Source organism: Hyla sarda, chromosome 5, assembly GCF_029499605.1.
Source record: "Hyla sarda isolate aHylSar1 chromosome 5, aHylSar1.hap1, whole genome shotgun sequence".
Lineage (NCBI taxonomy): Eukaryota > Metazoa > Chordata > Amphibia > Anura > Hylidae > Hyla > Hyla sarda.
This window is the reverse complement of record NC_079193.1, coordinates 204,424,954-204,449,863: the sequence shown is the minus strand read 5'-3', so window position 1 is coordinate 204,449,863 and position 24,910 is coordinate 204,424,954. Positions and strand designations below refer to the sequence as shown.

General features: G+C 41.3%; 1 protein-coding gene and 1 long non-coding RNA gene across 2 annotated transcripts in view; one reads left to right on the top strand and one right to left on the bottom strand.

The window, feature by feature from the left end:
• Positions 1-24,910, top strand: part of DROSHA (drosha ribonuclease III) — a 261,155-nt gene that overhangs the window by 225,046 nt on the left and 11,199 nt on the right. The window contains exons 25-27 of the mRNA XM_056520973.1: positions 1,932-2,089; positions 5,239-5,344; positions 21,105-21,246. Of these exons, the coding sequence (XP_056376948.1) occupies positions 1,932-2,089; positions 5,239-5,344; positions 21,105-21,246 (406 nt within the window). The remainder of the gene's footprint in view (positions 1-1,931; positions 2,090-5,238; positions 5,345-21,104; positions 21,247-24,910) is intronic.
• On the bottom strand, positions 1,994-24,909 carry LOC130273726 (uncharacterized). Its single transcript, XR_008844104.1, has 3 exons — positions 22,450-24,909; positions 14,415-14,536; positions 1,994-2,123 (listed from the first exon to the last, which is right to left on the bottom strand). It is a non-coding gene; the product is annotated as an uncharacterized LOC130273726 (long non-coding RNA).

Genomic DNA, 24,910 nt, shown 5'->3' with positions numbered 1-24,910 from the left:
ACAACGGAGAGGAAAAAACCCGTCCACATACAGTTCTATGGGAGAGGCACGAACGCTGCCTCCCCGCCTCTCCCATAGAGTTACATGGAGGAGGCATGTCGGCCGCGATGTCATACTGCGGCCTGCACAGGAGAGCCACGGCCCTGTGCAGGAGATCGTGGGGGGCCCCAGCGGTCGGACCCCCCGCGATCAAACATTTATCCCCTATCTTGTAGATCCCCTATCTTGTAGTGTTAAAGGGCTGCAGATGTGTCCTGTAAATTATACCTTAAATTTGTTTTAACTCACCACAGGTCCTCCTGAAGACTGAGGCTAGGTTCACATTGCCGTTGGACTCTGCTAAAGGGATCTCTGTTGGCATGTGTGTTGTAACAAAGGAGAAGTTTAGTGGAGAAAAAATAAATTTTCCCTCATGGAATCCATTCAAATAAACGGGATCAGTCAGAACCCGGTGGAGTCAGTTGTGCTCTGACCTGTTCTGGGGCCATTTGTTGCAAAAAAGAACTGAACAGACCCAGAACGAGTTCAACGACAATGTGAACCTAGCCTTAGGACAAGAGTTTAGATATGTTTTCTGTAGCGCTTTTCATTTTACCTTCCTCCTTATTGTTCTTTTGTTACAGTAATATGTATGCACTGTTGCCACTCCTGCAGTTGCTGTTCAGTGGATAATGATACTTTTAGCATAGGTAGGAGTTCCAGACAGGTTAGGGTCGGGTCTCATAAAGTAGACTGTGACAGGGCGTTGTCTAAGGGCAGCCCTTTGTTTGTACCCATAGACTACACTAATATTTAAAAGTGGACTAGTCAGCAGTCTTGAGCTGGCAGCCCTCTGCAGAGGTCGGAGAGGGTAGTGGAGCCATACCGGTCGTCTCGATTGTGCAGCTTGTAGTAGCCAGGAGGCAGGATCTAGTTGTAATGCGCCCCAAATTCACAGAATTCTAGAGTCTCTCCTCTTAGCTATAACTGATAGTTCTAGCTGCCTCCTGATTGAACACTTGAGCAATCTGTTTTTGTTGAGAAGAGTTGCCAAGAATGCACTGAATATAGTATACTTTGGGCAGCTAACAGATAAATAGATATTGCCTCTTGGGCACTTGCAGCAGCTAGGACCTAAAAAGTGTTTTTCAGTCATGCAATCTGCTTGACCAACGCCACGGGTACAGCACTGTTCCATTTCCTGACATCTGATAGCTTAAAACTGGCAGGTTTGCTTTCGGTCTCCATTATTTCTTTGTTTTAATATGTTTTCTGTAATGGATGAAAGAAGTGTTTAATTGTTATTTTTCTGGGTTGCTGTTTGTGTTTAGATCGATTTATGTCCTGTATTATACTATCTATATATCTATATTATAGAAAAACATGCATTTTTTTTTCCATCATGGTTTGGCAGGTAAAATGACTCTTGTAGTTACCGTATATAAATGGGACGAGATAGTTTACATATTTGTCTTTGAGTACATTTGTCTTGCTGATTTCCTTTCTATTTTATACTTTCTTTACTTTATAGAAGTCTAATTTATTTACAGACATGGCATTTAATTTTCATTTTTCTATTCTACATACTCTTTGGATTCTGCTTTACTTGCAGTAACATAAACTAGCTGAGAGAATTATGATGACGGTCTATGCAAAATATAGCAGTGAGCGTAGCAGGGTGTCATCTCATACTTAATAGAGGCACTTTTTATGATGATGTGATAAGCAAATAAGCAATGGAGGTGATCCACTGGCAGCAGAAGGAATTTGATCATGCTCTCCGTTGTCTCAAAGTGATAACACAGTCGACAATGAAATAAGATGCACAGTTTATTGCTATTTTGTGTAACATAACCATGCTAACTTTATTTGTTACAGTAGCAGAAGCAATACATTTACATTTTGGCAGTCAAATAATATCACTAAGAACCTTCCTTCTCATCTGTTCTTAGCTGCAAGAGCCGAACACTGATCGACAATTGATAGAGACCTCACCGGTTCTAAAGAAGCTGACGAAATTCGAAGATGCAATTGGAGTTATGTTTACACACATACGACTACTGGCTCGAGCGTTCACCTTGAGAACAGTAGGATTTAACCATCTGACCTTGTAAGCAAAGAATCTGATCTCTTTATCTGCCGTCCTGCTGAGACATATAGCACAAGCACCATTTTTAGAGTTAAGAACAGTGAAAAATGGTCAGCATAAACATGGATAGAGAGTACTGTAAACCACAGAATGAGCAGGGGATGGAATAATGTGTATCTGCTTTTTCTTTTTTGTTTTAAAGTTAGAAACATTTAAAGATTGTAGCTTATTTATTATGTTCAAACCTAGTTAATTGTGGGTCCAAATAATTAGTCTTTCCTCTATTTTATTGCTTACCTAATGAACACATGTTAAGTGAAAAAAATGAAGTTTATAAAACCCAACTGTCAAAGGCTTAGAGAATTGTTTTATTTTTTGGAGGACATACTCAGAAGCTCAACTACTACTATTCGTTATCTTCTCCCTTCCAGCCTGTATGCACCTTTAAAGCACACCACAATCAAACCTGCAATGTCACTCTGACATCTTATAGCCTTAAAGGGGTACTCCGCCCCTAGACATCTTATCCACTATCCAAAGGATAGGGGATATGATGTCAGATCGCCGCGGTCCCGCTGCTGGGGAGCCCCGCTGCGGCACCGCGCTATCATTACTGCACAGAGTGAGTTCGCTCTGTGCGTAATGACGGGCAATACAGGGGCCGGAGCATCGTCACGTCACGGCTCCATCCCTTGTGACGTCACGGCACGCCCCCCTCAATACATGTCTATGGGAGGGGGCGTGGAGGCCGTCACTCCCCCTGTCATAGACTTGCATTAAGGGGACGGGCCGTGATGTCACGAGAGGCGGAGCCATGACATCACGCTGCTCCGTCCCCTGTATCGCCCATCATTACGCACAGAGCGAACTCGCTCTGTGCTGTAATGATAGCGGGGTGCCGCAGCAGTGATCCGGGGCCTCCCCAGCAGCGGGCCGCTGCGATCTGACATCTTATCCCCTATCCTTTGGATAGGGGATAAGATGTCTGGGGCGGAGTACCCCTTTAAGCCCCAGGACATTAACATTGTAAGATCAGGTTAATACCTAAGTGATAATAAGTATTACATTTTCAATGCCTTCCAGTAGTCCCCACCTCCTGAACATAGCTTCACCCTACAAAACATTTCTGCAGGTAGATAAACTATGTACAGGCTGTGACAAATATGTCTAATTCACATAAAGCTGGGAGAGATTAGTAAGATTCTAGGTAGGCATCACTACTTTCTAGTAATGAATTTATTGTGCTTGCGTACAGTAGCATCTTACTTGGGATGAAACCGTAAGAGCCTATTTGTCATTGTATCCGGGTGTTGGCAGCATTGTCTTATAGTAAGTGTCATGTCTCCACCTGCTGTAGCTTGCTTCATAATAGAGTTGTAAGTTCAGGTGCCAAATCTTTTGCCCATTGTGTACCAACAAAAGAGGCAGTCAGTCAATAAGTAAAGTATTGTGTTATATACTGAACGCCATCTCTATAAGAAAAGATAGTCTGTCTGGAGAACATTAAAGATTGTGGCTGACATGATAACTGGAATTTTATTTAAATTAGAAGCTATGTACATTTTTCCAATTAAACTAATAATTTTACCTGTATGAGATTTGGAACTCAATGCACATTTAGAGTCTCTCAAAATGTGTGTTAAATCTCTAATGGTTCTAAAACTGGAGCTGCCAAGTTGTACTTTTAACATTTACAAATATATGTACAGATGTGCTGGGAACATATCAACTTGAAATTTTTATTTCAATGCTTGCCAGATATTATGCGTGTCAAACCTAGCAAATGCAAGTCTGTAAAATCGCTCCATAAACTTAAAGGGTTACCTTTTGGATTGCATATAGCCAGACATAAAAGCACTGAACATCTCTTATTCTCTATCTTTTATATGCCATCTGTTAACATTTAGGCAATGATCTTGGTGACACAAACGGTGGCTTCCAGAAGTTTTGATTGACCAGTCTGCTTTCCGTGAACAGAATCCATTTATAGAGATTCGCAGATATCTCTCCTGCCTTGCTGATCTTTACACTGTGGGCTCGCTCTGCTCTTTACCTTTGCGGGAGGGTTGGGGGATAACAGATCATAGGGTTGAGATGGCGGAAAGAAATAAATTTTTTTTAGAGAGGGCTGAAAAGGCTGTAGATAAGGGGTAAAATACAAAAGCCACTTTGCAGGAAGAGAGGAAGAAATCACACAAGCTGGATACGAGAGTAAAGAGAAGAGGTCCCGGCAGATTTTGAATCACATTCTCTTCTTCATCAGTGCCTTTTAAAACTGTGTAAGCGCTTTCTTATGGGCTGTAGATGAGGAAATCTGTCAGAGAATTAAGCTGTGCTGATACCTATGTGCTAGAGAAGGCAGAAGCATCCTGAATCTACAGGCCTCAACTCCAGTATATCTTATGAGAAAGGGCAAGAGAAAAACTAGTAACCAGTTGTAAACTAGGATTAAATTAGGAGGTATAAAATGAATGACAGAATGAATTGCAGCTTGAAACCTAGGGATTTTTTTTTTTTTTTTTTTTAGCTCGAGGTATCCACTATCATAAGTACTGCAAATCATCCTTTAGGGTTGTCAACCCAACCCATTAATATATTGTGCATGCACTATGTTTGTTCGTTTTGTGTCTGAATGGGAACAGCCCAAAATGACCTAGCATCCCAATACAACTGTTGTAGCCATTACAGTGTGCTGTCCCCACACCCAACACTTTGATGGGCTGTCTACTGCTTAGAGCTAAATCACAGCTCCTGCCCCAATTATTACAAATTCTAGATTAGGCATGAAGCAGTTTTGGGACTCGGTAGCGTGACATGCTGTAGGAGCTTTGTTACCAGACAGCTTAGTTATGCGTTGTCATTGAGGCTTTTAATAACAAAAACTCTTCCTGACCTATTTTATTTTGCAATAGAGATGCTCAGACAGTGCCAGCCTTGTATGTATTTTTGTGAAAAAAAATGAACACTTCATTCCCTTTACAATATTATTTTTTCTCGCTACTTTTAGGCCACAAAGCCTGAAACTAACAGTACTATACTTAAGTTAATGTTGTGAGATTGAACACATTCAATGTACTGGACTAAAAATGTGTATGATTCTTTATTTAATCCATTATTCACTGAGTGATTATCGATCTCCTCATATCAGTGTTTGTTTCTTTTCTCTCCAGAGGCCACAACCAGAGGATGGAATTCCTGGGTGACTCTATAATGCAGCTGGTAGCCTCCGAATATTTATTCATACATTTCCCTGGTCATCACGAGGGCCACTTAACGGTGAGAACCACATAAATCATGCTCCTAGAAGGCAGGCATCACAGGCGGAGCTGGGCATTTAGTGAATTATTCTGCCGTTGATGAATAACTAGGTAGTCCGTCAGCGCGGCTCCTTGCAGGAGATTTGTGGTGCTTTAAGAAATATGTTGCAATGACATGGCAAAGTGATTTATGAGCTTGAAGCCTCATGCAGTCTTTGTTTCTTCAGTTTGACGAATCAATAATGTAATCAGTAATAAGCTTTATATGCTCGTAGTGGCATTGGTGCTTGTTTCAGAGATAGCAGCATTAAGGCTCTTTGTGTAGCTGATTTATACCAGGGTAGTGGCCTGTTTGCATGCTGCTAACTTAATTAAAGTTACTGATTGTGACCGTCAAAGGTAATGAAGGCTTTTCTTGCTGTTTTTTTTATTTTTTTTCAAGAACCTGGAGACATGGAGTGCTTACCTTCACTTGTGTGGGCGCTATTTATGACATTGTCCTGGGGATTTTCTAAGAAATTTTTTCTAATCCATCTTCAATAAAGTTCTGATTGTTCTGATTATAATATCAGGCTATTGTATGTTCTTACTGCCCTACACCCTGAGGAACCACAAGTTATATTGTAATCAGGTTTTGCTAAGAAAAACAACCTTGTTTTTCATGCTATGCATCTTATTTTAGGCAAAAAATTCTTCCATTTAAACACGCTTAAATAACATTACATGTTTTGTTAGGGTATGTTCACACTACGTAATTCCAATGGAATTACGTGCTGTGAACATAAACATCGGTGTGAATGGGTTTCCGCGAGACCCGTTCACACTGAGCAATTTCAGCAGCAGACAATTCCGCCGCTGAAATTGTTCCGCACAAAGAAAGAACATGTTCATTCTTTGTGCGTATGTCCACGAGCACTGCATAGCCATCATTGGTGACTGTGTACTGCCGTGCGGTCCTACCGCCAAACTATTTTGTCTGCGGCCGCCAGAATGGAATCTCCGCGGAATTCTGCAAGCGGAGATTCCGTTCACAATCCGTAGTTTGAACATACCCTTACAGGTGTGACAAGAGACACCTGTCAGCATTTTATTTTGAACGTTAATTTATTTTTATTTTTTTATACTTCCACAAAAGGGTGGGTGTGTGAGGGAGGCCTAAGGTCAGATAGGGAATTCATGTTCTAGGTTGCTATGTGTACTGCAACAGAATATTGACTGCCGTGTCCTTGATCAGAAAATGGTTTAGCAGCTCTTGCAATACCACACACAGTCTTTGGACAATCGCGGTGCTGTTTTTGAAAGAAAGCAGTCATGTTTCATCTTTTTTAAGTGGAATCTGCAGTGTGTTTACCTGAAAACATCTTATCCCCTGTTCAAAGGATAGGGGATAAGATGTTAGATCGCGAGGGTCCCGCCACTGGGGACCCCCACAGGGATGCCGCAGCGGAGATCGTGTCCCCAGCAGTGGGACCCACGCGATCTAACACCTTATCCCCTTTAAGTAGCATCTAAAATTGAATGTTAAATTCCTAGTACAAATGACTTAAAGCAATACTAAATACATTTTCAGTTACATGTAGCTAATGGTAATAGCAGATGAAATATAGAAGAATCTTTCTGCACACTTGTTATCATCATAGAAAAGAGAGTAGAAAAACACCATAGTCCAGTGCTACCAAACAACACAGAGAAATATGCTTTGAACAAAATATTGTTACTTTTAACTTCACTTGACTGTCGCTCGAGATGTAGACTTTTGTCTCGGTTTGCCTGATTACAGGTGCATTCCTGAAACGCTCCATTTTGTTTCACAGAAATAGGTGCCCGAAATAGCAATTTTCAGTATAAACTTTTCAGAGACTTTGTCTTATTTTGTAGCCTAGCTGTTTCTCTTATTTTTACTGAAAACACATTTGTTTTCCTGGCACGCACGCTTTGTTTACTACGCACAATAATTAGAAATATAGTGCCATTGTTTTGATCAGTGTATGCAGAATGTTATTGTTTATTGTTTGTTATTGTTATTAATCATGTGATTCTGAACGTTGTCTATTTGTGTTGCCTACATTCTAATGCCCCCGTTTACATCATATTGTTGGAGTACACAATCAGTGTACACTATATGTGTACATATACCTCAATATACCTATGTCAGGTCCACTGACTGTAATAGACCAAACATAGTCTTATAGGGGGACATGTATCAAAGATTTTACCCCTGTTTTGTGTGTATTTTTTTGCGCAAAATTTTGCGCAAGCCCTTTTTTTTGCGCTTTTTTTTGCGCACGTTTTGGTAGAGCCTGTCCTCCAGATGTGGCTGAATCAGGGTACCTTGGAGCTGCATATATAGGACACATGGATTTATTACCTGCGTTTTTTTCCTTTGCACCAAAAATTTTGACGCACGTGCGTCTTTTTCCCCATAAATATAAGCCAACTTTAACTGCACGTAGCAATCCTTTCTATTTCTGAAGGAAAGTTCTACTAAGGAACCACCAGAATGTTTTTACTTTCCTATCTCAATTCCTCATTTGGTTTGCTTTATATTGCTTTTTACTCCTTGGTTATTCCAAAGCACTTTTAAAATAATTTGCATATAGAATATTTGTTTACAGTTCAGTTATTCATTAGATCACTTGTATATTGGTATTGTTGTTTTATGATCCAACAATTTAATACATTTATATAGGAAATGTTTGATAACTTATCATTGAACAAGCTCCGTCACATTAAAATAGCTTTGTAATCCACTTAACACTGTAGATCATTCTCCTTTTATTTTAAAAATTTACTGCTTTCCGTTATACTTTCCCCCAGCGCCCGGTAAGATGGTGGCTATCACTGATAGCCAGCCATCTTACCATGTGACCACGGGGGGTTTCATCCCCCCCCCCCCCCCAGCTGACAGCAGCGTTTCACTATCAGAATACTTAGCAGCACGGTGTGTGAGTCCGGATCACGGGGATCAGGACACACACTGCTCTGCTAAGTGTCCCTTACCCGTCCCCCGGCGTCACTTACCCGGCCATGCGGTGTCCCGAGTGGTCTCGGTGCGAGCGGCGTCCTCCAGGCGGTCCCGGAGGTGGTGCGTCCCCGCGGTGAGTTTGCAGCAGCAGGGCGGCATTTTCATTGGCAGCAGTGAGATCGCCGTAAAGCGATCTCACTGCTGCCTCTGGGAGTTTCAAAACTGCAACTCCCAGCATGCCCAGACAGCCTTTGGCTTTCTGGGCATGCTGGGAGTTGTAGTTTTGCAACATCTGGAGGGCCACAGTTTGGAGACCACTGTATAATGGTCTCCAATCTGTGCTCTTCCAGATGTTCCAAAATTACAAATCTCAGCATGCCCACTCTGTCAAGGCATGCTGGAAGTTGTAGTTCTGTAACATCTGGAAGACCACAGATTGCAGCCCATTATACAGTGGTCTACAAACTGTGGACCTCCAGCTGTTGCAAAACTACAACTCCCAGCATGCCCAGACTGCCCAAGCATGCTGGGAGTTGTAGTTCGTCAACATCTGACCCTTCAGATATTGCCGAAATACAACTTCCAGCATGTCTGGCCATGCTGGGAATTATAGTTTTGCAACAGCTGGAGGCACACTAGTTGGGAAACATTGTTCGTTACCTAACTCTTTTTCCCAACCCGTGTGCCTCCAGCTGTGCCTCCAAACTATAACGCCCAGCATGCACTGACAGACCATGCATGCTGGGAATTGAAGTTGTGCAACAGCTGGAGGCTCACTGGTTTGGAAACACTAAGTTAAGTAAAAAACTTTCAAGTGTTTTGCAACCAGTGTGCCTTCAGCTGTTGCATAACTACAACCCTCAGCATGCAAGGACTGCCAAAGGGCATGCTGGGAGTTGTAGCAGTATGCCTCCAGCTGTTGCATAACTACAAGTTCCAGCATGTCCTTCTGCTGTCACTGCATGCTGAGATTTGACGTTTTTGCAACAGCTGAAGGCACACTAGTTGCGAAACACTGAGTCTGTTTCCGTGTTTCGCAACCAGTGTGCCTCCAGCTGTTGCAAAACTACAAATCCCAGCATGCACGGACAGCCAAAGGGCATGCTCGGAGTTGTAGTTTTGCAACAGCTGGATGTTTCCCCCCCCCCCTCCCCCCAATGTGTTTGGACAGGGTAGACTCACATGGGCGGAGGTTTACAGGGAGTGCTGCAAGATTGAGATGCAGCAAACTCGCTGTCAACCCCCGCCCGTGTGACTGTACCCTAAAAACACTACACTACACTTAAATAAAATAAGTAAAAAAACACTATATATACACACACACACCGCTACACAGACCCCCTCCCCTCCCCAGTAAATATGAACAACGTCTGGTACGGCATTGTTTCCAAAATGGAGCCTCCAGCTGTTGCAAAACAACAACTCCCAGTATTGCCGGACAGCCATTGACTGTCCAGGCATGTTGGGAGTTTTGCAACAGCTGGAGGAACCCTGTTTGGGAAACACTGGCATAGAATACCCCTATGTCCACCCCTATGCAAAACCCTAATTTAGGCCTCAAATGCACATGGCGCTCTCACTTTGGAGCCCTGTCGTATTTCAAGGCAACATTTTAGGGTCACATATGGGGTATCGCCGTACTCGGGAGAAATTGCCTTACAGATTTTGGGGGGCTTTTTCTCCTTTTACCCATTATGAAAAGGAACAGTTGGAGTCTACACCAGTATGTTAGTGTATAAAAATAAAATTATTTACACTCAAATGCAGGTGTTGCCGCATACTTTACATTTTCACAAGAGGTAAATGGGAAAAAAGACCCCCATTTTTGGGGACACAATTTAGCCAGAGTACGGAGATACCACATATGTGGGCGCAAAGTGCTCTGTGGGCGCACAACAAGGCCCATAAGGTAGAGTGCACCATGTACATTTGAGGTGATTTGCACAGGGGTGTCACAGATGTTAAATGAAGAATAAGGACATTGGTATAATTGATGTGTTATAATTGGGAGATGTGGTATTATTGTGAGATTAAAACTCTACATAATGAAGAAAAAATTTTAAAACTAATAACGAGGACACACTTACTGTTTAGGTGCAGATACGCTGCAGACAAAGCTCCTACTAAATAGAGCTGCGGTGTAAATTTATGCTCTGAGGAGAATTCTAAATTTAAACGCAATTCAAGAAAGTAACTGCACAAGAATGATAAATTGAACGCAGCTGCGCCAAATTTACACAACAGGCAGAGGGGTAAAAAACGTCTATTATACACTGGAAATGATACATCTCCCCCACAGTGATTATGTTTAGTCTATTTTCTGAACACTTGTTATTTTTGCAGGGCTCAAAACCATACCAAAGAAAAGGACGGTAGAGACTGGGTTTTGGTTTTTATGGTGTTTTTTTTATACCACCTTTTTGTATGTAATATGAGACACAACTTTTTAGTTTTTTCTCTTGAAACTGTTAGGGCTTTCTTTTTTGACACAAACTGTAGTTTTTTTTTGGTTCCATATTTGAGAGATCCAGGGGGATCCTGAGACACCCCTCCCCCCATGTCGGCAATCTCCGCAGATCGCTGGTAAATTCACACCGGCGATCTGCAGCGATTCCGGTCATACGGGTCATGTGTGACCCGATGACCCGGAATTAGGTGATCGACGGTGTACTATACATCGCCAATCACCTCCTGTAGCTAGGGGGAGGTAGCGATACCATCACCTTACCAGGAGCACTGCTATTGGTTGTACCAATAGCAGCCGGCAGAGGAGGGGTTAGTGTCCCTTTCCCTCAGCTCCATCGAGTTCAGTCAGCGGGCAGAGCTGAGAGAAAGAGCCAGGGAACCCCTCTGCCAAGATCTGAGCCCCTCAGGGCTGAAGTGGTGTTTGTATGCAGGGACAGATAGCAGGTTGAAAAGTAAAAATAGGTCCTCAAGGGTCCGCCACAGATTTTGCAGCGTGACCCAGGCCCTATTAGTTTCAGGACGCTGCATCCCTTTTTTTTTTTTTTTTTTTTTTTTGGCTGCAGCTATTTTTTTTTTTATATAACTGTGTGTGACTTCCAATCACACACCATTGTATATAAAAGTTACACCAAACGCATATACTACACACTTCCCTAACCCCCCCCCTTTGCCGGGCATTTTCTACAGAGGAGGCATACTCTTTACTTTCCTCCGACTCCAAATCTGCCAGTGTGGACGAGGAAGATCCTACTTTTCTGTGTTCTTCCTCGTCCTCTTAATCATCTAGCAGAGATGAGTCCCCCAGAAGGCGGCGGAGATGCTGCCAGGTGAGGCCATGCACCCCCATGAAAGTGACCCAGTGGCCGACACTAGTATGAGCGTCCATGCCGCTCGTAGTAGGAGTCCGACTCCCCACACAATTTTACCGGTGTCCCCTTCCAGTGCCACGTAAGTGCAGCCTAAATGAGGACATTTTGGGGCCTCATGCTACATACGGCCTGGTCAAAAAACCAAGTGTCAGGCAGTACTGGAGCGGGGGCATCCTCTACCAGACCCCACTTTACAGTATGGCCATGACACGGAAGCGGTTCGAGGCCATTTGGAAATGCTTTCTTTACGCTGATAATGCGCCATGTGTACCTTTTGTAAAAATGAAAAATTCGGGGTAACCCCAGCATTTTAGTGTAAAAAATCTAATTTTTCATTTTCATATCCCACTTTAATGAACATTTATCAAACACCTGTGGGGTCTGAAGGCTCACTGTACCCCTTGTTATGTCCCTTGAGGGGTGTAGTTTCCAAAATCCCATTGTCGCTCCTTTCCTTCTAAGCCCTCTAGTGCGCCCACAAAAATTGGAAAATTGCTGCTGAACTTTGAAGCCCTCTGATGTCTTCCAAAAGTAAAAACATGTCAACTTTATGATGCAGTCATAATGTACACATATTGTATATGTGAATCAATATATAATTTATTTGGGATGTCTTTTTTCCTTATAAGCAGAGAGCTTCAAAGTAAAAAAAAAAAAAAAAAGCAAAATTTGCCACTAACATAAGGTGGTATATGTCACGAAAAAACATTTTTGGAATCAGAATGAAAAGTAAAAGCATCCCAGAGTTATTAATGCTTAAAGTGACAATGGTCAGATGTGCAAAAAATGCCCGGGTCCTTAAGGTGAAAATGGGATGGGTCCTTGGGGTTGAAGGGGTTAATCCAAAAACAGCACCACCCATGTCCTTAGGTTGTGTGTGGTATTACAACTTGGCTCTGTTCACCTCACTGGAACTGAGCTGCAGTACCACACCCAACATAAGAACAGAGGTGGGGCTATTTTTGGAAGAAATCAGCGGTGTTTCTATCCCTGGAAAAGCCCTTCAATAGGTATACTAAGATGGCAGAGCTTCTATTAGGCCAACAGCTGCCATGGCAATTCTATGACACCTCCTAAATGTATTGTGAGTAACACAGGGAGCCATTGACAGTAGCACTTGGTTGAAGGGGTTTTGCAGATAAATATAAAACTTAGTTAACTGCCTCCCTGTGCAGGAAGACCACGTTCTTGCCCCCCAACTTCGGGTCTCCACTACGCTCTTGTTCTCCTTGCTACCGATAACATCCTACTCCTAATGTGTGTCTTCTGAAGCTGACAGAACAGGAGCACAGTGGGGACCATATATGACAGCGGACTGCGGGTGGTGGGGTGGCCAACATCAGAATAATTACCAATCCCAGGTGCTGCAGCACGATGTAAGCTGCAATCTGGCACTCATTGTATATGGAGCAGGCTTAGCTCCTGAACAAATGCTGGAAATGGGTTAAAGGGGAACTCCGGTGGAAACAAGTGGAAAACAAATGTTTTCAAATCAACTGGTGCCAGAAAGTTAAACAGATTTGTAAATTACTTCTATATAGAAATCTGAAGCCTTCCAGTACTTACAAGCTGCTGTATACTACAGAGAAATTTGTGAAGTTCTTTCCAGTCTGACCACAGTGCTCTCTGCTGACCTCACTGTCCGTGTCAGGAATTATCCAGATTAGAAGCAAATCCCCATAGCAAACCTCTCCTGCCCTGGACAGTTCCTGACATGGACAGAGGTGTCAGCAGAGAGCGCTGTTGTCAGACTGGAAAGAACTTAACAAATTTCTCGGTAGTATATCTGTAGTATACAGCAGCTGATAAGTACTAGAAGGGTTAAGATTTTTTAATAGAAGTAATTTGCAAGTCTGTTTAACTTTATGGCACTATTTGATTTGAAAAAAAATGTTTTCCCATCGGAGTTCCCCTTTAACTTGAATATGAAATTTATCATTTTACTTCACAAAGAAATTCATAAAGTGAAATGAGTTTGGACATTGTAAACATGTAAAAATTGTGCTGTAAATGCTTAATAATTTTAAAACAATAAAAGAAAATATGCATGAAATTTAATTTTAACTGTCAAGTAATGCAAACATTACTTAAATAGCTTGGAATATAAAAAAAGATATAGCTGTTTAACCAACAGAAGTATAAAAATGGCTACAAAGCAACAAATTACTTATCTCTAAATATACTTTATTACAGGGTTAAAAATTCTCTCTGTAGTTCTAGCCAAAGGGAAATGGATCTTGTTTATCACAAGGAACAATGTTGCTATTGTTTTAGCAGCATCAGTCAAGTTTTTACAAATGACCTCAGATATGTGCACAGTTTCGTAGCGGAATTAATAGAAATCCCACTCACTGGATTTGTAATTTCAAGATGATGGTCATGAATCGGGACATTGTTAAATTTAGAATTCACAATTATGCTAATCCGAATAATTAAAGGAAATATGACTGTAATGTAATTCAAATAAACACAATAGCAATAAGACAAAGCAAATGCTGCTCTAAAGAGACAAAATCCGTATACTTTCATGCTCTGTCTAAATGTTTGCTGCACGGAAGGCAATTTAATGGAGAAGGCACTGGTACAGCTTGTGATTCCTACTGTCAGCCAAATGCTCTTGTTTGTTAGTGTTCTTCTTTGCTTGGAGCGTGTAAGACATTCAGATTCTTTCCTTCCGTTAAAACATATGCTTTACCCAGGATTATATTGCTGTTGCACGGGAGGCTGACCTTGTCATCCGCAAGGTCCGCATTTTAGGATTAACCAGCAAAACTGACAAAATAACCCACCTTCTACTCATTTGCTTCCAGTCTGTGGCCTTGTGATGTATTGTGAATTTATGTAAGTTGAAACAAAAATATCCGGTTGGTGGGTGGTCATGGACATCACTTCATCTCTGCTTTCAAAAACCCTAGGGAAAAAAAATATCCGGTTGGTGGGTGGTCATGGACATCACTTAATTTCTGCTTTCAAAAACCCTAGGGAAAAAAAATACAATTTTCTCCATCACATTTAAAACTTAATTTATATTCTTGTACACGTTATGTGAGTACTTTGAATGGGATATGTGGCATTATTGTTTATTGCAATCTGGTGTGGATGATGTCTTCTGAGGGTTCAATTGTTTCCTTATCGACTGCCAATATGCCTATTTACAGTGGCATGGCGGTCATTTTATATAGCGATGGCTCTATTTACACTCACCCGCACTTCTAGACTTCCAATCAGCACCCACAACATAATTGTGGGTGCTAGTCGGTCACCATGGCAGCTAGAGGGCTTCTGAAGGCCTTTATGGCTACTATGATAGATCTGCAATTACAGCCTGTCACAGAGGGTCTATTCACACGTTCAGTATCCTGTGCAGATTTGATGCGCAGGATTTTCTGCTGCAGATTTCAATGTAAATTGAACACAGCTTGAAATCCTGCGCATCAAATCTGTGCAGGATACTGTACGTGTGAATAGACCCTAATTAACTTGTTTTGTATATTATTATTGGGGGCAGCCATCATATCTGAGTGGCTTTTAATAGCATTTAGAGGTATGCTTTACAATAATCCCCATGGATGGGGGCACAATAGACGCCCTGGAGAGGACGCCCTTAACTTCATTGGCATAGTTTTCTAGGAAGGTTCTGTGACCTGTGTACAGGGAGGGGGGAGGGTGCTGAGCTCTGAGAATCACCTATTGTGAATTTAGGAATGCTGTGTATTAGGGCTGGGTGGTATACCGGTTCATACCAAATACTGAACTTTTTGTGCTGCACGATATGAATTTTAACCCATACTGCAATACTGGTTTGGCCCCTCCTCCTTGGGAATGAATGAATTATCAGCCCAGCGCTGCGCTGTCCCCATCGGGGAACTAATCATATGTGACCCGCGAGCGCTGTTCTGCCCCCCCCCCCTCCCCCCAATGAATTATCAGCCCAGCGCTACTACCCATATATGTCACCTGCAAGCGCTGCCCTCCTGGTCCTCCTGTTTGTTGCGGCTGCTAGTGCTGACACTCTATACCAGTGGTCTTCAACCTCCAGATGTTGCAAAACTACAATGTCCGGGCATGCTGGGAGTTTTGCAACATCTGGAGGCCCGCAGATTGAAAACCACTGCTCTATACTGTATCCTTATGCCCGGGCTGCAAAAGGTAAACAAAATAGGTTGATAGGGACGGTGATAGTTTGAGCCCACTGTCATGTAAGAAGCCGGCTTCTTACATGACAGTGGGCTCAGCCTATCACCGGCTGAGGCGGAACATCGCTGCGGCCGGTGATAGGCTGACGGGTGACGACATTCACGTCCCCAGCGTAAGGCCGACGTCGGAACATGCGTTAGTTTATTTTGTCTACCTTTTGCAGCCCGGGCATAGGGATTCAGAATAGGGATACCGCACATTATAGAGAGTGTCAGTGCCAGCGGCCGCAACAAACAGGAGGACGAGGAGAGCATCGCTTGTGGGTGACGTGAGTATTTACCCCGATGGGGACAGTGCAGTGCAGGGCTAATAATTAATTTTGGGGGAGGGGGGGGGGGGGAATACTGTTATATACCGTGGAACCGCCATAAGTTACAAAAATACCGCGATACACATTTTTGGCCATACCGCCCAGCCCTACTGTGTATTGATACAATACAGGCAATAATTACAATGATGCTGTATTGTAAATGTATACATTCAGAAGACACAGCTAAGCCTGGCATTGTCTTGTCTTGTATTCATAGGCGTGCGCACAGGGTGTGCCGGGTGTGCCCAGGCACACCCTAATCACCGCGGCCGTGGAGCAAAAGGGGCAGCTGCCCCGGGCCCTGTAATTCCTGGGGACCCAAAAGCAGCTCGCCCCTTTTGCCCCATGGGCCCTGATAAAGGCTGGCGGGCGGGGGCGGGGGGCGGGTATTGCGCCGCACGCTACCTTTTTATGTTCGCCGCCGTCATCACTCATCCCCAGGCAGCCAGTACCGCAATGGCTGTCTGGGAGATGGTCACGTGACGTGACGTACGACGTCACGGGCGGCATCATAGAGAGGAGCGGAGCAGAGAGAGTCTCCCGCTCCTCTCAGTCCCCACACGGCCGCTTCCAGGATCCAGGCCGCATTAGGGGACCCACCGCCGGATATGTGAGTATGTATAATGTGTGTGTGGGGGGTATTTATTATATAGTGTGTGTGTGGGGTGGGGGGGATTTATTATATAATGTGAGGGGGGATTTATTATATTGTGTGGGGGGGATTATATAATGTGAGGGGGGATTTATTATATAATGTGAGGGGGGATTTATTATATTGTGTGGGGGGGATTATATAATGTGAGGGGGGATTTATTATATAATGTGAGGGGGGATTTATTATATAATGTGAGGGGGGATTTATTATATAATGTGAGGGGGGATTTATTATATAGTGTGAGGGGGGATTTATTATATAGTGTGGGGGTGGGGGGGATTTATTATATAGTGTGAGGGGGGATTTATTATATAATGTGAGGGGGGATTTATTATATAGTGTGAGGGGGGATTTATTATATAGTGTGAGGGGGGATTTATTATATAGTGTGAGGGGGGATTTATTATATAGTGTGAGGGGGGATTTATTATATTGTGTGAGGGGGGATTTATTATATAGTGTGAGGGGGGATTTATTATATAGTGTGAGGGGGGATTTATTATATAGTGTGAGGGGGGATTTATTATATAGTGTGAGGGGGGATTTATTATATAGTGTGAGGGGGGATTTATTATATAGTGTGAGGGGGGATTTATTATATAGTGTGGGGGGGGGATTTATTATATAATGTGAGGGGGGATTTATTATATAGTGTGGGGGGGATTTATTATATAATGTGAGGGGGGATTTATTATATAGTGTGGGGGGGATTTATTATATAATGTGAGGGGGGATTTATTATATAATGTGGGGGGGGATTTATTATATAATGTCAGGGGGGGGTTTATTATATAGTGTGGGGGGGGTTTATTATATAGTGTGGGGGGGGATTTATTATATAATGTCAGGGGGGATTTATTATATAGTGTGGGGGGGGATTAATTATATAATGTCAGGGGGGATTTATTATATAGTGTGGGGGGGGGATTTATTATATAATGTCAGGGGGGATTTATTATATAGTGTGGGGGGGGATTTATTATATAATGTCAGGGGGGATTTATTATATAATGTCAGGGGGGATTTATTATATAGTGTGGGGGTGGGGGGGATTTATTATATAATGTCAGGGGGGATTTATTATATAGTGTGGGGGGGATTTATTATATAATGTCAGGGGGGATTTATTATATAGTGTGGGGGGGGGATTTATTATATAGTGTGGGGGGGGATTTATTATATAGTGTGCGGGTGGGGGGGATTTATTATATAATGTGGGGGGGGGATTTATTATATAGTGTGGGGGGGATTTATTATATAATGTGAGGGGGATTTATTATATAATGTGAGGGGGGATTTATTATATAGTGTGGGGGTGGGGGGGGATTTATTATATAGTGTGCGGGGGATTTATTATATAATGTGAGGGGGGATTTATTATATAGTGTGGGGGTGGGGGGATTTATTATATAATGTGGGGGCGGATTTATTATATAGTGTGGGGAGGGATTTATTATATAATGTGAGGGGGGATTTATTATATAATGTGAGAAGGGAGGAAATTATACATGTGAGGGGAGGATAATAATGATTATAATGATTATTATAATCCTCCCCTCACATAAATGTAACATCTCCCCCTCACATGTATAATCTGATAACCCCCTCCTCACACTGATTATCCCCTCACATATATAATATCATAATCAGATTATATGTGAGGGGATTATCAATGTGAAGAGGGGATTATCAGATTATACATGTGAGGGGGAGATGTTACATATATGTGAGGGGAGGATTATAATAATCATTATTATCCTCCCCTCACATGCATAATCTGATAATCCCCTCCCCTGTATGTATCCTGTATTATACTCCAGAGCTGTACTCACTATTCTGCTGGTGAGGTCACTGTGTACATACATTATATTACTTATCCTGTACTGATCCTGAGTTATATCCTGTATTATACTCCAGAGCTGTACTCACTATTCTGCTGGTGAGGTCACTGTGTACATACATTACATTACTTATCCTGTACTGATCCTGAGTTATATCCTGTATTATACTCCAGAGCTGTACTCACTATTCTGCTGGTGAGGTCACTGTGTACATACATTATATTACTGATCATGTACTGATCCCGAGTATGTGTGGGATGGGGGTGGGGGACCGGGGGGACCAAAAAAAATTGCTTGCCCAGGGTCCAATCAAAATTAAAGACAGCCCTGTCCATTATACATACACTGTACAGCAATCATACATCCATTATACATACACTGTACAGCAAGCATACCTCCATTATACATACACTGTACAGCAATCATACATCCATTATACATACACTGTACAGCAATCATACCTCCATTATACTTACACTGTACAGCAATCATACATCCATTATACTTACACTGTACAGCAATCATACCTCCGTTATACTTACACTGTACAGCAATCATACCTCCATTATACATACACTGTACAGCAAGCATACCTCCATTATACATACACTGTACAGCAAGCATACCTCCATTATACATACACTGTACAGCAATCATACCTCCATTATACATACACTGTACAGCAAGCATACCTCCATTATACATACACTGTACAGCAAGCATACCTCCATTATACATACACTGTACAGCAATCATACCTCCATTATACATACACTGTACAGCAATCATACATCCATTATACATACACTGTACAGCAAGCATACCACCATTATACATACACTGTACAGCAATCATACCTCCATTATACTTACACTGTACAGCAATCATACATCCATTATACATACACTGTGCAGCAATCATACCACCATTATACATACACTGTACAGCAATCATACCTCCATTATACATACACTGTACAGCAATCATACCTCCATTATACATACACTGTACAGCAATCATACCTCCATTATACATACACTGTACAGCAATCATACATTCATTATACATACACTGTACAGCAATCATACCTCCATTATACATACACTGTACAGCAATCATACATCCATTATACATACACTGTACAGCAAGCATACCACCATTATACATACACTGTACAGCAAGCATACCACCATTATACATACACTGTACAGCAAGCATACCTCCATTATACATACACTGTACAGCAATCATACCTCCATTATACATACACTGTACAGCAATCATACCTCCATTATACATACACTGTACAGCAATCATACCTCCATTATACATACACTGTACAGCAATCATACCTCCATTATACATACACTGTACAGCAATCATACCTCCATTATACATACACTGTCTGTGACTGTACAGCAATCATACATCCAATCATACATAATGGATTGGATGTATGATTGCTGTACAGTCACAGTGTATGTATAATGGAGGTATGATTGCTGTACAGTGTATGTATAATGGAGGTATGATTGCTGTACAGTGTATGTATAATGGAGCCTCCAATCCCAAAAAAAGTTTTAATAAAGTTTTTCATTTTGTTTGTATTGATATTTATGAGTGTAGGTATGTTTATGTATGTGTGCATGCAAGCAAGAGTGTGTGTGTATATATATCACACACACGCGTGCGCTGCGTGAGTTTGTGCTTTAGGGTGCACACCCTAATGCAATAGGCTGCGCACGCCTATGCTTGTATTGTATTCGAATATATAGCTTCTGACATCAACTTTGTTTTGTGTATTTTATTTACGTCATAAGCGTATTTTATACAGAGCAGAATACTTTTAGGTCCCCATAATATTATGGTGGCTGCAGTTTTGATCACATAATTCAGATTCACAACTGTTATACACACAGATATAGCACATGTGATGAACAAGTTGGGTACATTGGAGGTCTTGAAGCAATATTATCCTGAACTATAATTACTGAATCCTGTCAAACATGACTGACATTGCCAAGATCTGTAAAAGAACGTTCTTATTATTCACAATGAGCATTTATCTTTCATGTAACATTGGGTGCCCTAATCTGTCTAAAATACCTTCAGAGTGACAGTTTGAGTAGAACAGATTTAATAAAGGAATGGCTTTAGAAATAATGAGAGATCTATGCTGAAAAAGAAGTTTCCAACAAAATTATGAGTCAGTCAGCAAAGCAGAATTTATGCCAGAAAGTGTTCATAAATTAGGGAAAATGCTAATACGTTAAAATCCCATGATAGGCTTCTTAGTTCCTTTGTTTTGTTTTGGCTTGGGCTAGGGAATTTACTTGAGTTATGAAGACACATACCTACTCTAAAGAACACTAAAAGCTGATCTTAAGTGGTCTCATTTTTTACGGTGTCAGGATTTTGGATTGCGTTGCCGTGTTTTTATGTCCCCTCATTATCTTGTTCTTTGTCTATCTTGCAGCTGCTGCGCAGTTCACTGGTTAATAACAGGACACAGGCCAAGGTAGCAGAAGAGCTGGGTATGCAGGAGTTTGCCATTGCAAATGATAAAACCAAGAGACCTGTGGCTCTCAGGACCAAAACCTTGGCTGACCTGCTTGAATGTACGTAAACAAAATAACGTTCTGCAAAGATCGAACATGACGGTGAATGGGCTCAGGGTGGATCTGAAAACATGTACATTGTGTTGGCACTGTATAGTAGTCATTCTTTTGTTTTTATTCGATTGTGCATTGTATTTTGGTGAAAGGATTGCTGGTAAAAAATATTATTATTATTACTGCTCAGTTTTTTTATTCCCTATTTTCAGCAGTTTTTTAAGTCTGTGTTCCCATACAGTTTTTTAAGCCATTATATCATTTTTACCCCTTTTTTTTTATTTTTATTTTTTTTAAAAGGGTTCAAAATAGTGTGTGGAACATAGTCTAAGATTGGAAATATCCTGTATTCACTGCTGCCAACCTGTTACTGGAAATCGGATGTATTCACAGCTGTCAACCTGCCTTTCCCTTACCTAATTCCCAGGGCCAATCCACTTTTTAGCTGAATAGCACAGTGATGTCACATTCTGGTTACTGGGGGCATATTGCCTAACAACTACAAACATCTACATACCAGTTAACTAGTTCATCTGAGATTACAAAGAGGGGATTTACCACAAAGATAAATACATCTAAACTGATGCATTATGTGAAACTAAACATAATTTGCGAATACAAGGAAATATCAGAATTTAATGGATTTTGATAGGCAGCCCTACCTTATATATAGGCTGGGTGCGCTCTAGTTTTTGCTTGTTGTCATGGGATACGTCCTGTAGGCAGGTTTCTCTTCTGCTCAGTGGCTCAGTTGCTCAGTTTTCCTCACGCACAGTAAATATACAGCCGAATTGACTGCTTATACAGTTGGTACACTGTATACAGTTGACTTACATACTTATGTAAGAGGGAGTCTGCTTACCTGGCTGAATATTTGCTGGCCAGAATAAGGTAAATTATACCTCATATTGTATTATGTCCTGCTGTAACTGTTTATATTACATTCACCAGGCAGGAGGGGATAAGGATATTATTCACTATAATCAGGGCAGTAATAGGGGGTGCAGAGGTAGCAGGTGCATCAGGGTCCTAGTGGCTGGAGAGGCCCCAAAAAAACTCTGTCCCATAGAAAGACACCAGTATTATAAATGGCAAATGGTACAAAGGAGGCCCTATTACACATTTTGCACTGAGGCCCAAAAGCTACAAGTTATGCCTCTGCATATAGTAACACTGTAGACTGTGTGAGGAGAGAAAAGGAAACTTTACCATTATGAAGATTACATTCTCCTAAAGGATGACTACTGCACTAATGACTGCTGAAAAATTAAGTTCAAAGCAAACTACATGACAATCAGAAGCTCCGCCCACCACACATTTTTGTATGAAAAGGGAGTGGCTAAAAAGAAGGCAGAAACAAAGACATAAGATTGTGTCTGCATTATTCTTCAGGAGCACTTTCAGACTCTTTTTTTTCATTCAGCCTATCAAAATTAAATAAAATTTACAATGGAATCATGGGTAATGCCCAGGGCTCAAGTCCTGCAGGAAAGTGTGGGAACAGAGTTCCTGCACTTTTTCTACAGCAGGCACACCATTTCCATTAGCAGGAGTCCTGCAGGACCAACCCTTGAATGGAAATCTTGGGTGAGTTCCCTCACTTTTTTTTCCCAGGACTTGACCCCTGATAATGCCCCAAAAAATATTTAACGGAAAAGAAATAATTGTCACTGAACTAAGAGCAGAGAAATGCAGTAAAGCTTAAAGGGATCTTTGGGGAAGATTTAGAGGAAGAGTGGTGCAGTTGCCCATAGCAACCAATCATATTGCTAGTTTCATTTTTAAAAAGGTCCCTGAACGATACAAATAATATGATTAGTTACTATGGGTAAGTACACCACTCTTCCTCTACACAGGTTATGATAAATCTCTCTGTGTCTTTCTGTTACTACCATAAAATCTATATTTGAAAGTATAAATTTAATACAAGTGAACTCCTTTCGAACTCCTTTCAAAACCCACAAACAAATTTATTTCTGCTGTTCACCCCAGAATCCATTTTTGTTCAGTGTCACATGCCCAAAGGTTGAGAAAGCTGAGCTATATTGTTTTATGGTGGCCATAATGTGTAGGTCATATGAAAGTTTTAGTCATAGAAATGTGGCAGAGTACAGCTGGTTTTAGCAGGAATTTGCCGAAAACATGTTTTGAATATGACGTGTGAATAGACCTTTAGATAGCTCTTGAAGTGAGGTGCCCTTTATCTCAACTGCTTTACTTTTCCTAGTGCCTCTATAAATGTTAAGAAGGAAACGAAGTAAAAAAGTAGCTCTCAGACGTAAGCACCTGATATCTCAGCCTGATATGTCCCTTTGAGACCAAGGTTAACAAACATAAAACCAGAATTCTTAATTTCCGATGTAGGCTTACTGAAAATAGTTTTTGTAGTGAATTTTATAAAATCCTATTCCTATTATTTTTTACTCTGAACTCTTACTTTAGATTGTATCCGTTGTAATAATAGAATCTTGCAAAAAAAATGATAGTAAAATGTTGTAAAACTGACATGGCAGTCTATAAATACACTGTATTTCTGCATTTGTTACATTTACAGGAAAATACATCAAAGCAAGAAGAATACTTTATTTAATGCCCAAAACCAAATTAGGCTCAATGCTGGTTTTTATAATCACTTTACCTCTTTTGTACCAGATAAAGTTTTTATTTAGTTAGATAATATGAAGGACGGCTGTAAGCCAAGTGTAGACTTCTGCTTCCTTCCCGGAATTTGAGTATGTTATGGGTTCTGGTGGTGCCCTGTCTATTTACCAAATCTAATATAAACCCTTACAAAGAGCCCACATGCTTTCTGGGCTTCTCGCATTTAGAAGCACAGCACTAGTGAACATTAGACCACATGTTTTATTAATATTTGATCATGTCCAGTACATTCCATCAAATGGTTTCAGAACAATCCTTGTAATGCATCTTTAATGTTGTTTTATGCTCCTATTTCCTTGGCCCTATGTAGCTAATTATTTTATAGATTACATTGAGTTATTATGGCTTGACATTATTTAGGGTTAGCGGGATACTGCGGCCATGTGGAGCAGATTTATTTAAGGCTAATGTAATATTGTTGTAGAACGGAGCAGAATTATCACGAGGTTCAGGTTCTTGCTACTTTATGCTTGAGGGGACTGCATTTTGACATACACCGGAGACACGTGCAGCTGGCTTAATTTTAAGAACCATATGTTAATATTCCATGAGGGATCTTTTGGAAAATTTGAAGTCTAGAATTAAAAGCTGTATTCTTCCTTGTAACTATTAGCAGAAAAGCAGTGTTTTTTTCATGTAGCAGAGTGTTCTTCTGTCACCATATGAAGTGAAAGCAAATGGTATGAAAAGAATTAGACCGTGCTGTGTAATGAACATTTAAGCATCTTTTTGGACTAGTAGTGCATTGGTGACTATAGCATAAATATTTAACATTGCAATCCATTTCATTGTCAGAAAAGTATAAGTGGCTCCATTTTCCCGTCCATCGGCTGGCTCCGTTCTCTTAACTGCATGGCATTCGCTTTTAAGGCTTGAGCATCTATAACCACTCAGTGCCCAAACTACTTAATTCCGCCCTGATAAAATGTGTCCAATGTTACTTTTTTTATTATTATTGTTTTTATAGCCAGCTGGGAAAGTGTGTTCTGCATTAACCTATGTGTTTTTA